This window comes from Limulus polyphemus, unplaced genomic scaffold (genome assembly GCF_000517525.1).
Source record: "Limulus polyphemus unplaced genomic scaffold, Limulus_polyphemus-2.1.2 Scaffold1940, whole genome shotgun sequence".
NCBI classification, from domain to species: domain Eukaryota; kingdom Metazoa; phylum Arthropoda; class Merostomata; order Xiphosura; family Limulidae; genus Limulus; species Limulus polyphemus.
Genome location: NW_013667550.1, coordinates 147319 through 161302, shown reverse-complemented (window position 1 = coordinate 161302; position 13984 = coordinate 147319). Strand labels below are relative to the sequence as shown.

The window sequence follows — 13984 nt, the reverse complement described above, 5'->3', positions numbered from 1 at the left end:
CACATAAAATCTAAACCAGTGTATATATTGTATGGTGGACAGAGATAGTGGACCCTTAGAAATATATACACTAGTCCCTCCTGTAAGTGAACAGAGTGCTATACTGCAAGCAACTGGAATTACAATGAGAAAGTAAGCAAGTGGCATCTGCCAGATAAACTTTCAAATCTACCATAAGAGAAAAGAAGTAAAACAAACAACCCAAACTTATGGGGCTGTGTCTAAGCCTCAACTCAACTGTAAAAATAAGGAAGCATCCTGGACCCAGTATTATGAGCTGGAAAATAATGACACTAACTCAACTGTAAGAGCAGGTTATGAACATCATGCACCTGGCCTTATGAGAAGGGTGTGGAATGCTTGCTCAACCATAGAAACAGGGCATCTGATATAGCACAGTATATGTACTATGATTAAGGTAGGGAAACATCTATCACAAAAAGGTCAGACCAACAACAACCACAAGCCAGGAATAGAAGGAAATGGGTCATGATGGAAAAATGATACAGAGAACCTGAAGCCAAAGGGTAAAGGGAGTTTGGAAAAGGGCAAAATGGACAACACTGATATCTCAATAAGGCACAGGAAAGGCATGGAGAGGACAAAGAATATGAAAGGACCAGAACATGAGGGAAAGAATGGGAATGGCAGGGTGGAAGATGCCCAAATGAAATTGATAAAGGAGACAAAGGGAGAGGCAGAGGTGATGACAATTGTAGAGGTCTCAGGAGAGGTAACCAAGGCTGAACTGGCCAGAACGAAGCCACCAAGAGAACCTGACATGAAGTGGTGTGGATGAGGGAGATTACTTTGGTGAGAAGATATATAGGTAAGAAGCACAAATGTGAAGACCCCTCCATTCCTGGCAGAGGGCATCTACCCCTAAAGCCTGAGGATGAGGATCCAGAGACCACAAAGATGATAGTTTGGTGTTCAGAGGGGAGGCTAGTGCATCAATGTGTGAGGTTACCAGATGAGGGCATTATCATCAGAAAACATGAGGATTGAGGGACCACTCTGTGGGAATGACCTTGTGCAAATGTGATAACTGATTTGCAACAATATTCAAAGCACAAGGAATATGGCAAGCCAAGAGCCATATCTAGTGCTCATGGGCCCAGAATATAAGCTCCAGAGCCCCAAAACAAAAGGACCTGGAGTTGGTATCATCTTGTCTGGTTATGTACAAGACTGTTGTGGAGTTGTAAGAATGCATCATTACCACCTTCTCCCTCAGAAGATGGAGAAAATGAAACATAGCTCAACAAACAGCTAAGAGCTCCAACGACCAATTCCCAGAAATCTCCTGGGCATTGAGATATGCACTTTAACCAACAAGAGAAGCATCGGTAAAAAGATGCAGGTCAGGACGAGGAAGTGAAAGAGGAACACCAGCCATAGTATTGACTCTGTCCAACCACCAAGCAAGATTGGACCAAAGAGAAGAAGGAAGGGCAACTGGTTGATCCAAAGGACTGGAGTTGAAGTTCCATTGACCATGTAATTCCCACTTAGAGGGAATGTATGTAAGCATGGCCAAGGGGTATGAGAGCTTCCAAAGAAGTCCACATCCCCAAAAGAGATAGAACCTTTCGAGCTGGTAGAGAATGAGAGGATAGGGCCTTGATGATCAACTGCTCCATATCCCAAAAATGTGGTGAAGAAGGTTAAGGCTGACTGGGGTGGGAATTGAAGAAAACTCCCAACTAGGCATTGTTTAGGAGCAAAGATGTACTTCTTCACCATGGTGAACCAACCTACATGATCTACCTCCTCCAAGAGCAAATGGGTGTGGATGGAAGATGCCGAACAGAAAGGAGCCAAAAAAAAAGCCAGTCATCCATATAATGATGAAATTACAATCCCAACAAACCTAGATGCCAAGCGAAGGTCTTAACTACCCAACAAAACATGTAAGGATCCAAGGCAAGCCCAAACAGAAGAGCCCTGAATTCGAAAAACTGAAGAAAACAGCATGAGGATAGAGAGATGGGAACTTGAAGGTGTGCATCTGCTATGTTGAACTTGGTTATCCAAAGAAGTGGGGTGAAAACCCAAAGAAGAGACAGAAAAGATCCAATGGTGAAACAAGGAGGATCCAAAAAACCGACTTTGGGAGAGGTTGATGATGAGCCTTCAATCACATATTTTCTTGGGGACAAAGAAAAGCTGAAAGTAAAAACCCAGCTGAATGGAAAACACTGGCTCAATTGCTTTATTGAGAATGAGGATTCTCACAGCTTCAGACAGACGATCACTTGAGACAGGATCCCTTGGAGGAGGGTAAGGAACTAGAGACAAGGAAAGTGAGGTGGCACTGGAATTGAAGTGAAAGACCTACAGACAAAACCCACAGAATCAATAATTCGGCAGTGAAGGTCTCCTAAAGGCAACAAAGTGATGGAGCCTGACCCTGCACAAGACCTAACTCATCAGCATATTCAGGAGGAAGGTTGAGATAAATAATTAGCCAGGGATGGTAGGGAAGTATGCAACCTGGCCATGTCAACATGGGACTCCATAGAAGTGGGATGGCCCACAAAAATGGTGACCCACAAAGACAGAGCCATCTTGAAGTCCCTGAGGGAAGATGAACACTCACAAGCAGTGTGTCTCTCTCCAAAAAATCCCAACAACAAATCAGCAAGATAATTAGGGAAAGGGCCAATGAAGAGATCTTCATCAAAGTAAACCACAGAAAGTATCTGAAGTCCTCAAAAATAAAATCATCAGAAGAATGACAAAAAGCTTTGCACAAAAGTTGCAATGTTACGGAAGTGTAAGACAACTCCTCGAAAATTGTGCCTGTCAAAATGATACAGAAAACTCAGGATTAAAGCCACAGGTGGGTAAAAGTAGATCTAATTATTGGGAATCAAAAAAAAAAATCTGAAGAGTATTGGTCAGAAACTCGAGGGGGTTGAGGCAAACTAACTCCAGAACTTAACTGTGATAAAAACTGCTTTGCATGAACCTCAAAGTCAGGTGAATGGGGAAACACCAAATAATCTGATGCATCATAGGAAACAGGAAAAAAACATACAAAATATGACAAACCTGTATAATTAATTGGAGGAAAGGATTATAAGGAAGAACCACCTCCAAAGGTGCAAGACGTGGCTGTATGGCAAAGGAAGAAACAGAAAAAACGCTGTCTAAATTGTCCTCGTCCTTAACATACTCATGAGCCTGTAGAGGCACTTGCCATTATGGAGAAGAAAGCCCAGACACCATGCAAAAAGCAAACTCCTGACAAACCTAGGCTTGCACGTCCTTGGCAGACAATATTGATCCCAAGGCCTGGGTAACAGCAGTTTGTATGTTACCAGTAACTGCTGGAGCCATGGTAGTAATCACGGTAAATCGCAATTACTTAATTCACAATAAATCATAAGAAAATAGTAACTAAAGGTAGTAACACACCCAAATGCAAAAAAATTGTAAAGTAAAAATATTCATAAAAATGACAAATATGAACAAAATCTGATATAGCAGGAAAAAAAAATTATTGAAAACTGAAAGCAAGCAAGAAACATGTCCGACTCATACTGCAACAATCGAGAAAGTGAGGGTCACATAAAGTAGTACAGAAGGAGCCAGATGCTCTAGGATAGTGTGTAATGCTCCTATTAGTGGAGAGTTGTCGCATGCTCTATGCATGCTAAATGAGCAGCTCAAACTTGTAAGGTATAAAGGCTATTGTGTCAAGGGAGAAAATTTCTTTTCAATGCATAAAATGGCAATGGAAGATCGAGAAAAGCTATTGTGTGAGAAGAGGTATGCATTGTATCAGAAGATAACTTTCATGGTTTATTGCCCCTCCCATACAAAAAATTGTCAAACTATAAATTGAAATCTAGAGTCAATTTTAAATGGAATTAGATTATACATACTTTTTCTGATATTACTATAAAAACTATGTTGCTTTTGAGAGCTCATGTTTAATAATATAGAGTAAAGCTCTAAAATTTATTCAATATAATACAGCCACTACAAGTCTTAGGTTAAAAATATCTTAAGTATTTTGCAAAATGTTTGAGTGAACATCCCACCTCTCAAATTGCTATAATATAACTGTCCTGTAAAAACCATTATTCAAGTTCATAACAGTAATCAAGTTTGACTATTGTTTGTTACCCTTATAATGTTATGCCTATTAACCTCTGAAGTGTATTATTCCAGAGCATTAATGTTTTGATTCAACACCAATTAATAGAAAGGTAACAGGATGTAACTAATAATTTTCTTAAAATATCAGTTTGTTTATTTGTTTTGTGTACATAATAACTTATCAGTAAATGTTTCTGAAAGATGATGCATTAACTATTAGGATTAAAAATTGTCCCAGCATAAGCTCAAAAATCAACTTATACACCAAGACAGTTGGTATTTCTACTTCGAAAGTGCATATATTGATTTAGTTATTGACATCAGCACTTAGTTATGGTATTTTGTGAAATAAAACTATTTATACCAAGTTACATAGCTATAAAAATAATACAGACATAAAATGGTTTAGTGTGATGACTCAACCTATAGATATGCTCTAAATGCTCAGGTTACTGATAAGCATGGAAATGAAATATCACTGGTGTAAACTGTATAAGCTGAAATTGTAAATTATATGGATATTACTTTAGGTTTATGGAAATTATTTTCAATGTAATCTCATCCCTAAAACATAATCTGTTCAAATTTCATTGCATTTTGGTGTATTTAAATAAAAAATTATAATAATGATCCATTCAAAGGTTCATTTAGAAAATACCTCATTTAAACTCTTGTAGTCAGGAACAAATCCTGAAGGCATCTTGATATCAGCCACAACCATAGATGGAGAAGCAGTGGTATTTGTACGGCTAAAAATATGTGTTCAATCAAATGTTAGTATATATTTCCAATGAAATGAAAAACATTAGGAGCTCTGAAAGTATTTAAATGCATTATTTATCTTTAGCTACACAAGTAAAGATATAAAAAAAGATATAAAAAAAAGCATAAGCTACTTCAAAGAAGCAAAATTGTCTGTTTGTTATAAAATATTTTATATTAAAAACAATTCAAATAAAACGTTCTGTTTCCTATAATTTTATTTTCAGTTTTCTAATATATTTTATTGAGGGTGTGTGTTTTTTATATAGCAAAGCCACATCAGGCTATCTGCTGTGTCCACCGAGGGGAATCGAACCCTTGATTTTAGCAGTGTAAATCACTTACTGCTGTCCCAGCAGGGGACATTTATTGAGGAAAACTTCCAAAACATAGCTTTATGTTATTGCTATTTTATGTTGCTTCTGGCTTTCAAGAAGGATATCCAGTTTATTTGTTTAAAATAATGTAAACATTACAAATTTATAAATTATTTGTTTATTCATACATGTACAATGGATGATGTTGTTAGACAAGTCAGCACAATGTGCAACTGGTCTGTTATTGACAAATAAGTTTTGAACTTTTGTTAGAGAGGCATGAAGAAGTTAAATATTGCTCATAAATGTGTTGTAATAAAACCATCTAAAATGCATAACATAAATTATTTAATCATGTTGTTTTTATATATATTTTAGGTTTTAAATAAAAAGTAGATATTAAGTTGCAAAATGAAATTTAACTTTTGAAAATAATACAATCACAGGCATATATCTAGGCTCAAAATAAAAATACAAAACCCTATAACTCTTAAGAAAGTGTTAAAAATAGGTTATAGGCTAATTTGCTGAAAATACTAAATAAGTTGTTCAGAAATTCAATACATATAAAAATTTTAATAGGATAATGAATCACTCCTCAAGCATGTATTTTTTCATAAACTGTTCAAAACCATTAAATTTAAGCTATTGATATTAACTTCTGATCAGAACAAGCTACTTACTTAGAGCAAAACTGAAAATCTATATGGTAATGATATTTTTCTTACATTCTTAATTATCAAGATTAGAATTCATTGTTTCATTAGTTGTATATCATTGCTGTTAACAATATTTTCAACCGTAGCCCCAATAATATCTTACAAGGTTTGGCCAGCATAGGGCATTTAGGTTAGTCCTAAATATATTTACTAAGCTAATGATATAAATCAATTTCTATAATAAAGGTATATTAAAAAAAGTAAATTTCAAAATTAATAAAATTAGATACTAATCAATACTCTTCATGAAAGTAACAATAAAGAAGTAACTTCTGTTTCATCTATCTAGATTTAAGTAAAATCACTTTAAAGGCAATTTTAGTTACACAGTACTATTCTGCACTTTTTAAAGCTAAGAGAAAGTATTTACTCTGAACTTAAACCATTATTTGGCATTCCAATAGTCAGATTGCCTTATTGTTGCATTATTAGTTTAAAGTACCTTTGAGTGTTATTTCACTTTTTTTAAATCACACTTTTAAAGTGTACCTAAGTGTTATAGTAAGAAGTGTTGCATTCACCATTATATTTTTAAAAGAAAAACACTAATTTTTATTATGTAAATTGTACATGAAAGTAAACTAAATGCAATATAATACTGGAATATATAAGTAGTACAAACATAAATTTTTCCAACTCAATGGTTAAATAATGACACATTTGTTTCACTATAAAAATACAGCATTTAAAAAAAACAATAAAAATTAATAATTTTACAGAACTATCTTATGAATTTATACAAATATATATCAAAACACCAGAAACTTTTTTATATAGCTGAAAATACTTAAGTATTAAAATAAATACAATATATTATTAACTTTATATTAAATTACTAACCTCAAACATAGTGTTAAACGACGTTTTCCACAATGCTCCAATCCAATGTCAACACCAGAAATCTTAATGTTGAAGTTATGTCTAGGTTTATCGATGGTATCAGATTTGTCATTAGTCTGAGATAAAAAAAAAATATATATATTTTTCTACATAGCCACCCAAAGGATATAAAAGCAAAAAACAAATGAAACAAAATAAAAACAAATTATTGTGTTACCTCTGAGTAAAATTGTTATTTAAAGATATTATTTATTTATTTTAACTTGAAATTTATTCCACACTCATGTATTGTACACTATGATGGTCAAGATATTGGTATTTCTAATTTTTTGTTGTAATGAAATAGAAATATATTATTTACTTCTTCAAAATGAATTATTGAAAGTATTGTAATCTTTGCTTGCATAAACAGTAAAAAAATTATAAATTTTTACTTTTTAGCTACACTGAACTGAATCATGATCTATTATTTTAAGAATTGCACAAACCAAAGCACTGATGTTTCTTCATTAATACATCCACCGCATAAAGTTTGCTTGCACAACTTTAAATTAAATTAAAATCAGTATCATGTCTTCATAGTATGTAAAAAAAAAGTTTTACTTTAGTTTTTGTCTATAATATGTTTTTCATGTGGTAACTGAAAAATGATCATAAAATATAATATAGTTAAAATTTGATTAGCTGTTATAAATATAAGTTTTGTTTAAGTAAATGACTTGGAATAATATAAGAGAATCTATTTAAGTTTGCATTTTCCAGTAAAATGTCTATGTCTTGTTTGCATTTTGTTTAATTTCAGGCCTAAAGATGTATTCAATTTTAAAAGGATACCTATAGTGGGGTGTTTCCTAGACTATTAAAAGACTGTAAATATCATTCATGATGCAATAATCTAAAACAATTTTGTATCACATCCACAGTTCAACAGCATTTTTATGCAATATTACCTAAAGTGTTTATGCAAGCATAAAAAAAAGCAAGATTACATTGGATTTAATATATGTCTTTTGTCTTTGTGATGTCAGTTGTTGGATATACAAGACTGTTCAGCTTAAGAGTTATTATCTAGTTTATTTAGTGATTTAATATTTAATGATTATTTAGTTTTCATAACAGAGGTCTTAAAAGTTAATGACTTTCAAAGTGATAGTTATGACAAGTTCCATTACGTGACTCTGTACAAGTCATATGTTATGTAAGTACTTTAATTTTTGTACTAGGTTTTTGTGATATTATTTACATCATCTTACTTGAACCTTCTAACTTTTTCTAGTTATGTGCAATATTGGTGTTACTAGAGGGCTAGATATTTTTAGATTTTTCTGTCTCGTGTTATACATATACAGAGAATAAGTAAGTTTGTGAAAGTAAGTAGTAAAAGTGCAAAAAGTGAAGATAGACTGCATTTAGCTATAAAGAGTGTAACAGGCAATTTTTAAAGTGAGTTTCACAACTTGTATTGTACTAACAGAGATTGAGGAGAATAATTTGTCTTGTCAAAGGGTGTTCTAAAGTAATTGAACCAGCCTGTGTGGACTTTGATGAAAAGGAGACAATTAATTAAAGCTCTAGATACAACTGTGATAACCATCAGTTATAGTGGTGATTTTAAATTGAATGTCATGGTCTTGTATTGTAATAACAGAGATAGACCAGAATAGTTTGTCTTGTCAATGGGTGTTCTAAAAGAATTGAACCCACCTGTATGGAATTGGACAAAAAGGAGACAATTATTTAAAGTTCTGGATCCAACTGTGATAACCAATAGTGTAACAAATTTTTGTACATACATTTGAGTTGTATTGAATATATTATTTTAAAACAAGTGCATTGTGTGCTGTCCATTTAGTGTTGAAATTTATCATCTAAAAGTCACATATACACATACTGTAAAGAATTCAGCCCTATAAAACTTGACATCAGTAAGCAACCAAATTTTTTCCCTTTCTCTAGAAGTAATATAAACAACAATAATGCATCATCATCATCTAAGTCATCACACATAACATATCTAGAAACATCTTTTTTATGGCAGTAGAAACTGAGAACAGCATTATTGCTAATAGCAGCTTTTCAAATGTCATACTGTTTTATTAATCCAGTGTAACAACTGTTTATAATAAAAACAACAAATAAATGACTTCTAATGCACAGGTCTTTTATATTTTCTTTAGCTAAAAAGTTTAGAATCATCAGTTTTAAATATGGGAAAGCATAGTTGAATCCTCCACTTTTACTTTGTTTAAGTTCTAAATAATTGTAAAATCACAACAATGATATGATGATAATAATAATAGCTGCAAACGTACTTCCCATACAAAAGAATCTGTTTATAAGTAATGATTCTACATAGTTATTTATAACAGCTAAAAGATATTATAGAAAATGGTACATGTACAGTATAAAATAACAAAGTTGATAAATTGTAATTATTACTTAAAATATCATACATACTTCAATTTGAATATTCCTTGAAACTATGTCTTCAAAATGTTTGTCAGACACTGGTGTTTTGTCACACTGACTTTTATCTTTGTTAGATGATGCTTTCACAGATACAATGGCTTTTCCTGGGGTTTGGCCTTTGACCTTGAAGTTGACTGTCTTACTTTCATTACCACAAACACAAATAGACTGCATAGTTTTACCTTGTGCCTTCAACTGCTCAGAATCTTCTATTGTTAATGTCAATGTTAACTAAATTAGAAAAAAATGGTAAAAATTAGAAACACTACACTAGATATGTATGTTTCATACAACTGTGATGTTACAGCTTTAATAGTTTTGTATGGTGGAGTTGTTCAGCTAAATGGGATTGAGTACCAATAACAACTATAAAACAATATTTCATTAGAATATTTCCACCATCAGAAGAAGCTACGAAGTAATCTAAATTACATTTTATATTCAACAAAACACTAATTTTCAAAAGCTCTTATAGTTCCTTCAATAATTTAACTTCAGTCATTAAAAAATGGATCAATAACACCACACACACACACATGTAAAACTAGCATTTGTGAATGGGATTTCTTTGTAGAAGAATGAAATTTATTTCTGCCGACTTAAAAACAATGTATAAGTAATTATACAAATAGAAAGTGTAACAAACATTAGAGACCATGTTATGAAAACAGTAATGAGCACAGGGAAGTTGGTGGGTGGGTTCAAGCCCAAGTCTTTCTGCTTTTATGTCCCTAAAGTGCCTTTCTCCAGTCATAAAAAATGTCCAAAACTACTAAAAGACATGCCTGATTACCATATGTGTACCATAGTTTCCCCTAGCACCTCATAAAAAAAAATTCTTGCCTTGCAGTACTTGAAAAGTACCCTTTTTGTCAATGATCCTCCATCCTTTTAATGTCGTCTGTACATTACTGTGAAAACAGGTATTTTCATATATAGTAAAATCATCAGACAATTTGATTTTGATCCAGTAGTAATTATGCACTCATGCCAAACAAGTGTATGAGCTTAACAATTCCAATGCTTAAAAATAGACAAATTGGCATTTGCTTATTGAGAGCTAACTAAGTTCTTTAAATGAATTAAATGGCTATAAGAAAAACTATAATGAAAGTTAATATTCCAAAAATTTCTTTCAAAAAAAGTAGTTTCTAATAAAATCTATAAAACAAGCATTGTAGAAAATCAATTAGACTTTTCACAGCAGGTATTTTTTTAAAAACAATTTTTATAGCGACTCAAATTCAAAATACTAGTTTGTTCAGTAATACCTAATGTGCACAATAACAATGGAGATGTTAAACTTACATGAGATTTTGTTGGTCTGAATCTGAATTCAAATCAGGATAATAAAAGGACCTATTTCAAAGTGCTTGCCTTTTCTAACACTTTTGTCTATATATTCATTACTTAGTTATTAATATAAGAAAATTAATAAATAAATAAATACTGTACTAACAATAATTAAATTTTATAGACAGAGTTATAACTTACAGGAAGGCATTCTGGTAAGTAATTGTAGACCATAGGCTTCAGCTCGACACTTTCATCATTAACTATGGAGTATGGAGTAATAAGATCAAGATAAAATGGTTTGTGAACTTCAGCATTGACTAATTCACTAATTCCAATGCCAGAGATATCACTCAAACAGATAGCATTTGCACTCCACTTAGTTGTTTCTTTAGGAAGATCATGTTCAATTTCAGTTTTCCCACTAGACGAGATGAAATTTTTATAACAAATACCTCAACAAATGTATCTGCTCTGAGAATATGAGACTTTATGAATGATAAGTATATGTGGATATATATATGTCAGCAATTGTTTTATAATCAACACTTCTAGTTAACTGATCCTGAGATGTTTTAGAACAGACATGCCCATACATATCAAAACAATATTGCCTTAATATGTTTAGGCAAAGATAAAATTACATAGAATGAAAAGCAAAAAAATTATTATTTTTATACTTTAATTTAGAAACAATATCATTTTTTCACATTTAAAATACTATACAGCCTATTCCATGAAAAAAATACATTTCATTAACATGATAAATAAATAACTGATCATTCAAAAACATTTTAGCAAGCTACTTACTTTACTTCCACTAAATCCCAGAACAGAGTTTTGATAAAATATGTATTTAGGTTTTCCATAGCTGACTTACGTCCATTGTAATAGCTATTTCCTTTAGCAGCAACAGCTGAAATTTATAAGTTTGAGTAAACAAAATAACATCTACACATGATCAAACATTTTCCATCATCCATAGGATTGATTACTGTCATTTTTATTGTACCTTGCTAAAAAAAATTCATAAAAAGTAATCATTTATGAGAATGTTTTAAACATTCTGAAAGACAAAAACATGATACCATAAATAATTCAGAAAGTCTTTTGGTGTTACTAATGATACACTTACACGTAGTAGAGAATTAATTAATTGATGATAATTGAAAATAAAGAGTTTTACACAATGTACAATACAGAGTATAAAACTAAATGTAATGAAAATAAAGAAGGAATAAAATTACTGTAGTATTTGCTGTTTTCTCATAAAATAGGGGTGTTTATTACTCTTCTCCAGATTTAAAATTTATAAGTTTTGCTTTATCCTAAATATTATGTACTTCTAGAATATATCAGCAAAAATTTCATTCATTATTTGTGCCTGCTTTTGATTGTAGAGCCATGTTAAGTTTTCTAGAAAGTTTCAATATTTTCAGTACCACCAATCAGAGTCCAACAATAAGAAAAAAATTGGTGCAATATTATTTTTTTTAGTGATAAGAATGTGAAGAGGAAGATTCAGTGACAGATGTTTTCAAAGACTATTGTCAAAAATGTACAATTTGCTTTAAAATGTTTTTCAAAATAACCTGTATTTTACCATTATTCACTGCTAAGCAAAGCAACTCTTCAAAAAGTAAGCATGCCAAGTGCAGTAACAAATGCCAGATTGAGTGCTTGCAAACTGAGGACCTAACTGGATTCTTACCTCATCTCTCTCTCACATTTTATGATATATACTAATACTAGCACTAATTGTATGAAGCAATGAATTCAGTCTGTACCTACTTAGCTAAGACAGTTACATAGTTATGTACTTCTTTTTTAGTTGTAAATAAATATTCATTCTTGAGAGCATGCTACATCAGTGGTGAGAAAGAACATCAATTAATAAGAATCTAAGCATTCTCATACCAAAAGCTCATTTCACATAGCTCATCTCTGAACGAGAATGCCATGCAGTGTCAGTGCTGCTTCCAATTCTTTCTCACATGTCATCAGCCTTAAATGTAATGCACATTCCAATCCTATGTAATCTATTTGATAATGTAATATCTTGATACGCATATGACTTACTTGTATGAACTATGTTCTTTAAAGGTCTAGTTGAGCAATAATAGTTACAGTTTATGTGTCTTGGGTTGATGTAACACACAGAAATACATGAAATACATCCAAAATACTTGAGCAAACAAAAAGCCAAAATTATGTTTCAGCTTAAAGAGTAAGTCATATCTCATTAACACAGCAAATAAAGCAACTTAGCATTACTCACATTGCATCATTATATTCATGTGTTGTAAAACTGAACTTACATTCAGGTTGGCTTTTAATTCATCTAAGAATCATCACTGAGTTATGCTGAATAAATTCTGCCAACAGAATGTAAATTCAGTTTTAAAGAACATGAATAAAATGATGAAATGTGAGTAATGCTAAATTGTTTTATTTTGCTGTGTTAATGAGATATCACATACTTTTTGAGCTAAAGCAGAATTTTGGCTTTTTACTTTTTCTAAAACATTTTTTGATGGAGATTTAAACACATTATAACCCAATCTGCTTTGAGCCATTATATTTCATTTCCATATATGCTTATGATAACGTGAATATATAACAAATGTTATTTTACATCTTCAACCAAAACAAATGTATAAAGAAATATTTTTTTACATACCGATGGGATATGAAAATTCATCAGAACTAATACAGGGTTTAGTTTCTAAAGCTAGATCTGTCATCACCACCAAACCAGCATCCTTCAGAATGAATAAAAAATAATTAACATTTTTATTAAAATCTTCACTTTTGCATACGTTTCTGAAAGGAAAAAACTGAAGAATATTAATGTTCCAAAGCATAGTTAGTATCTTAGTTCAGCACAGTAAGTGCTTAATTTCAATTATATATTCCATACAAATTATAAATGATCATACAAAATTGAAACTGTTTTATTTAGAAAACTAACATTTGCAATATTTCTGTTGTTGTTATTGTTTTTTAGTGAAAACTACACAATAAGCTATCTTAGCTTTGTCCATTGTGGGGAAACAAGCCCCAGATTTTAGTGTTGTAAATTCATAAACATAGTTCTGCTCACTGGAAACAGGTTTTTATTTGAAAATGTTTTTTAAATAGTAGTTTATTCAACAACTGTCATGGTGAACAGTATCACTTTAGACAGCAGGCATCTTACTCGTCTATACTAATATGATGTTAAAAAGTTTGAAGGTAATAAATATTACAGTTCTGTTCAACACTGAGTTTGACAATAATGGTTAGCATTAAAGTTTTGAGAAAAACATATTTTTTCTTTAAGTTTTTCACAACTCATTGGTTGCTTAATATATTTGTTCAAGAATGTTCATGTAAAGCTATACAAAGCATTATATGTGCACATCTGCCCCTTATATGGAACTAAACAGCTAGAGGGAAGGTAGCTAATCAACAGCATCTATTACCAACTCTTCA

The 13984-nt window shown here is 31.8% G+C and overlaps 1 protein-coding gene across 1 annotated transcript in view; it reads right to left on the bottom strand.

The window, feature by feature from the left end:
• The window catches only part of LOC106465425 (ovostatin-like), a 102649-nt gene that overhangs the window by 49918 nt on the left and 38747 nt on the right, over positions 1 to 13984 (bottom strand). Inside the window, exons 17-22 of the mRNA XM_022393322.1 lie at positions 13191 to 13272; positions 11321 to 11426; positions 10712 to 10934; positions 9206 to 9448; positions 6749 to 6864; positions 4769 to 4859 (exon numbers count right to left, since the gene is read on the bottom strand). Of these exons, the coding sequence (XP_022249030.1) occupies positions 4769 to 4859; positions 6749 to 6864; positions 9206 to 9448; positions 10712 to 10934; positions 11321 to 11426; positions 13191 to 13272 (861 nt within the window). The remainder of the gene's footprint in view (positions 1 to 4768; positions 4860 to 6748; positions 6865 to 9205; positions 9449 to 10711; positions 10935 to 11320; positions 11427 to 13190; positions 13273 to 13984) is intronic.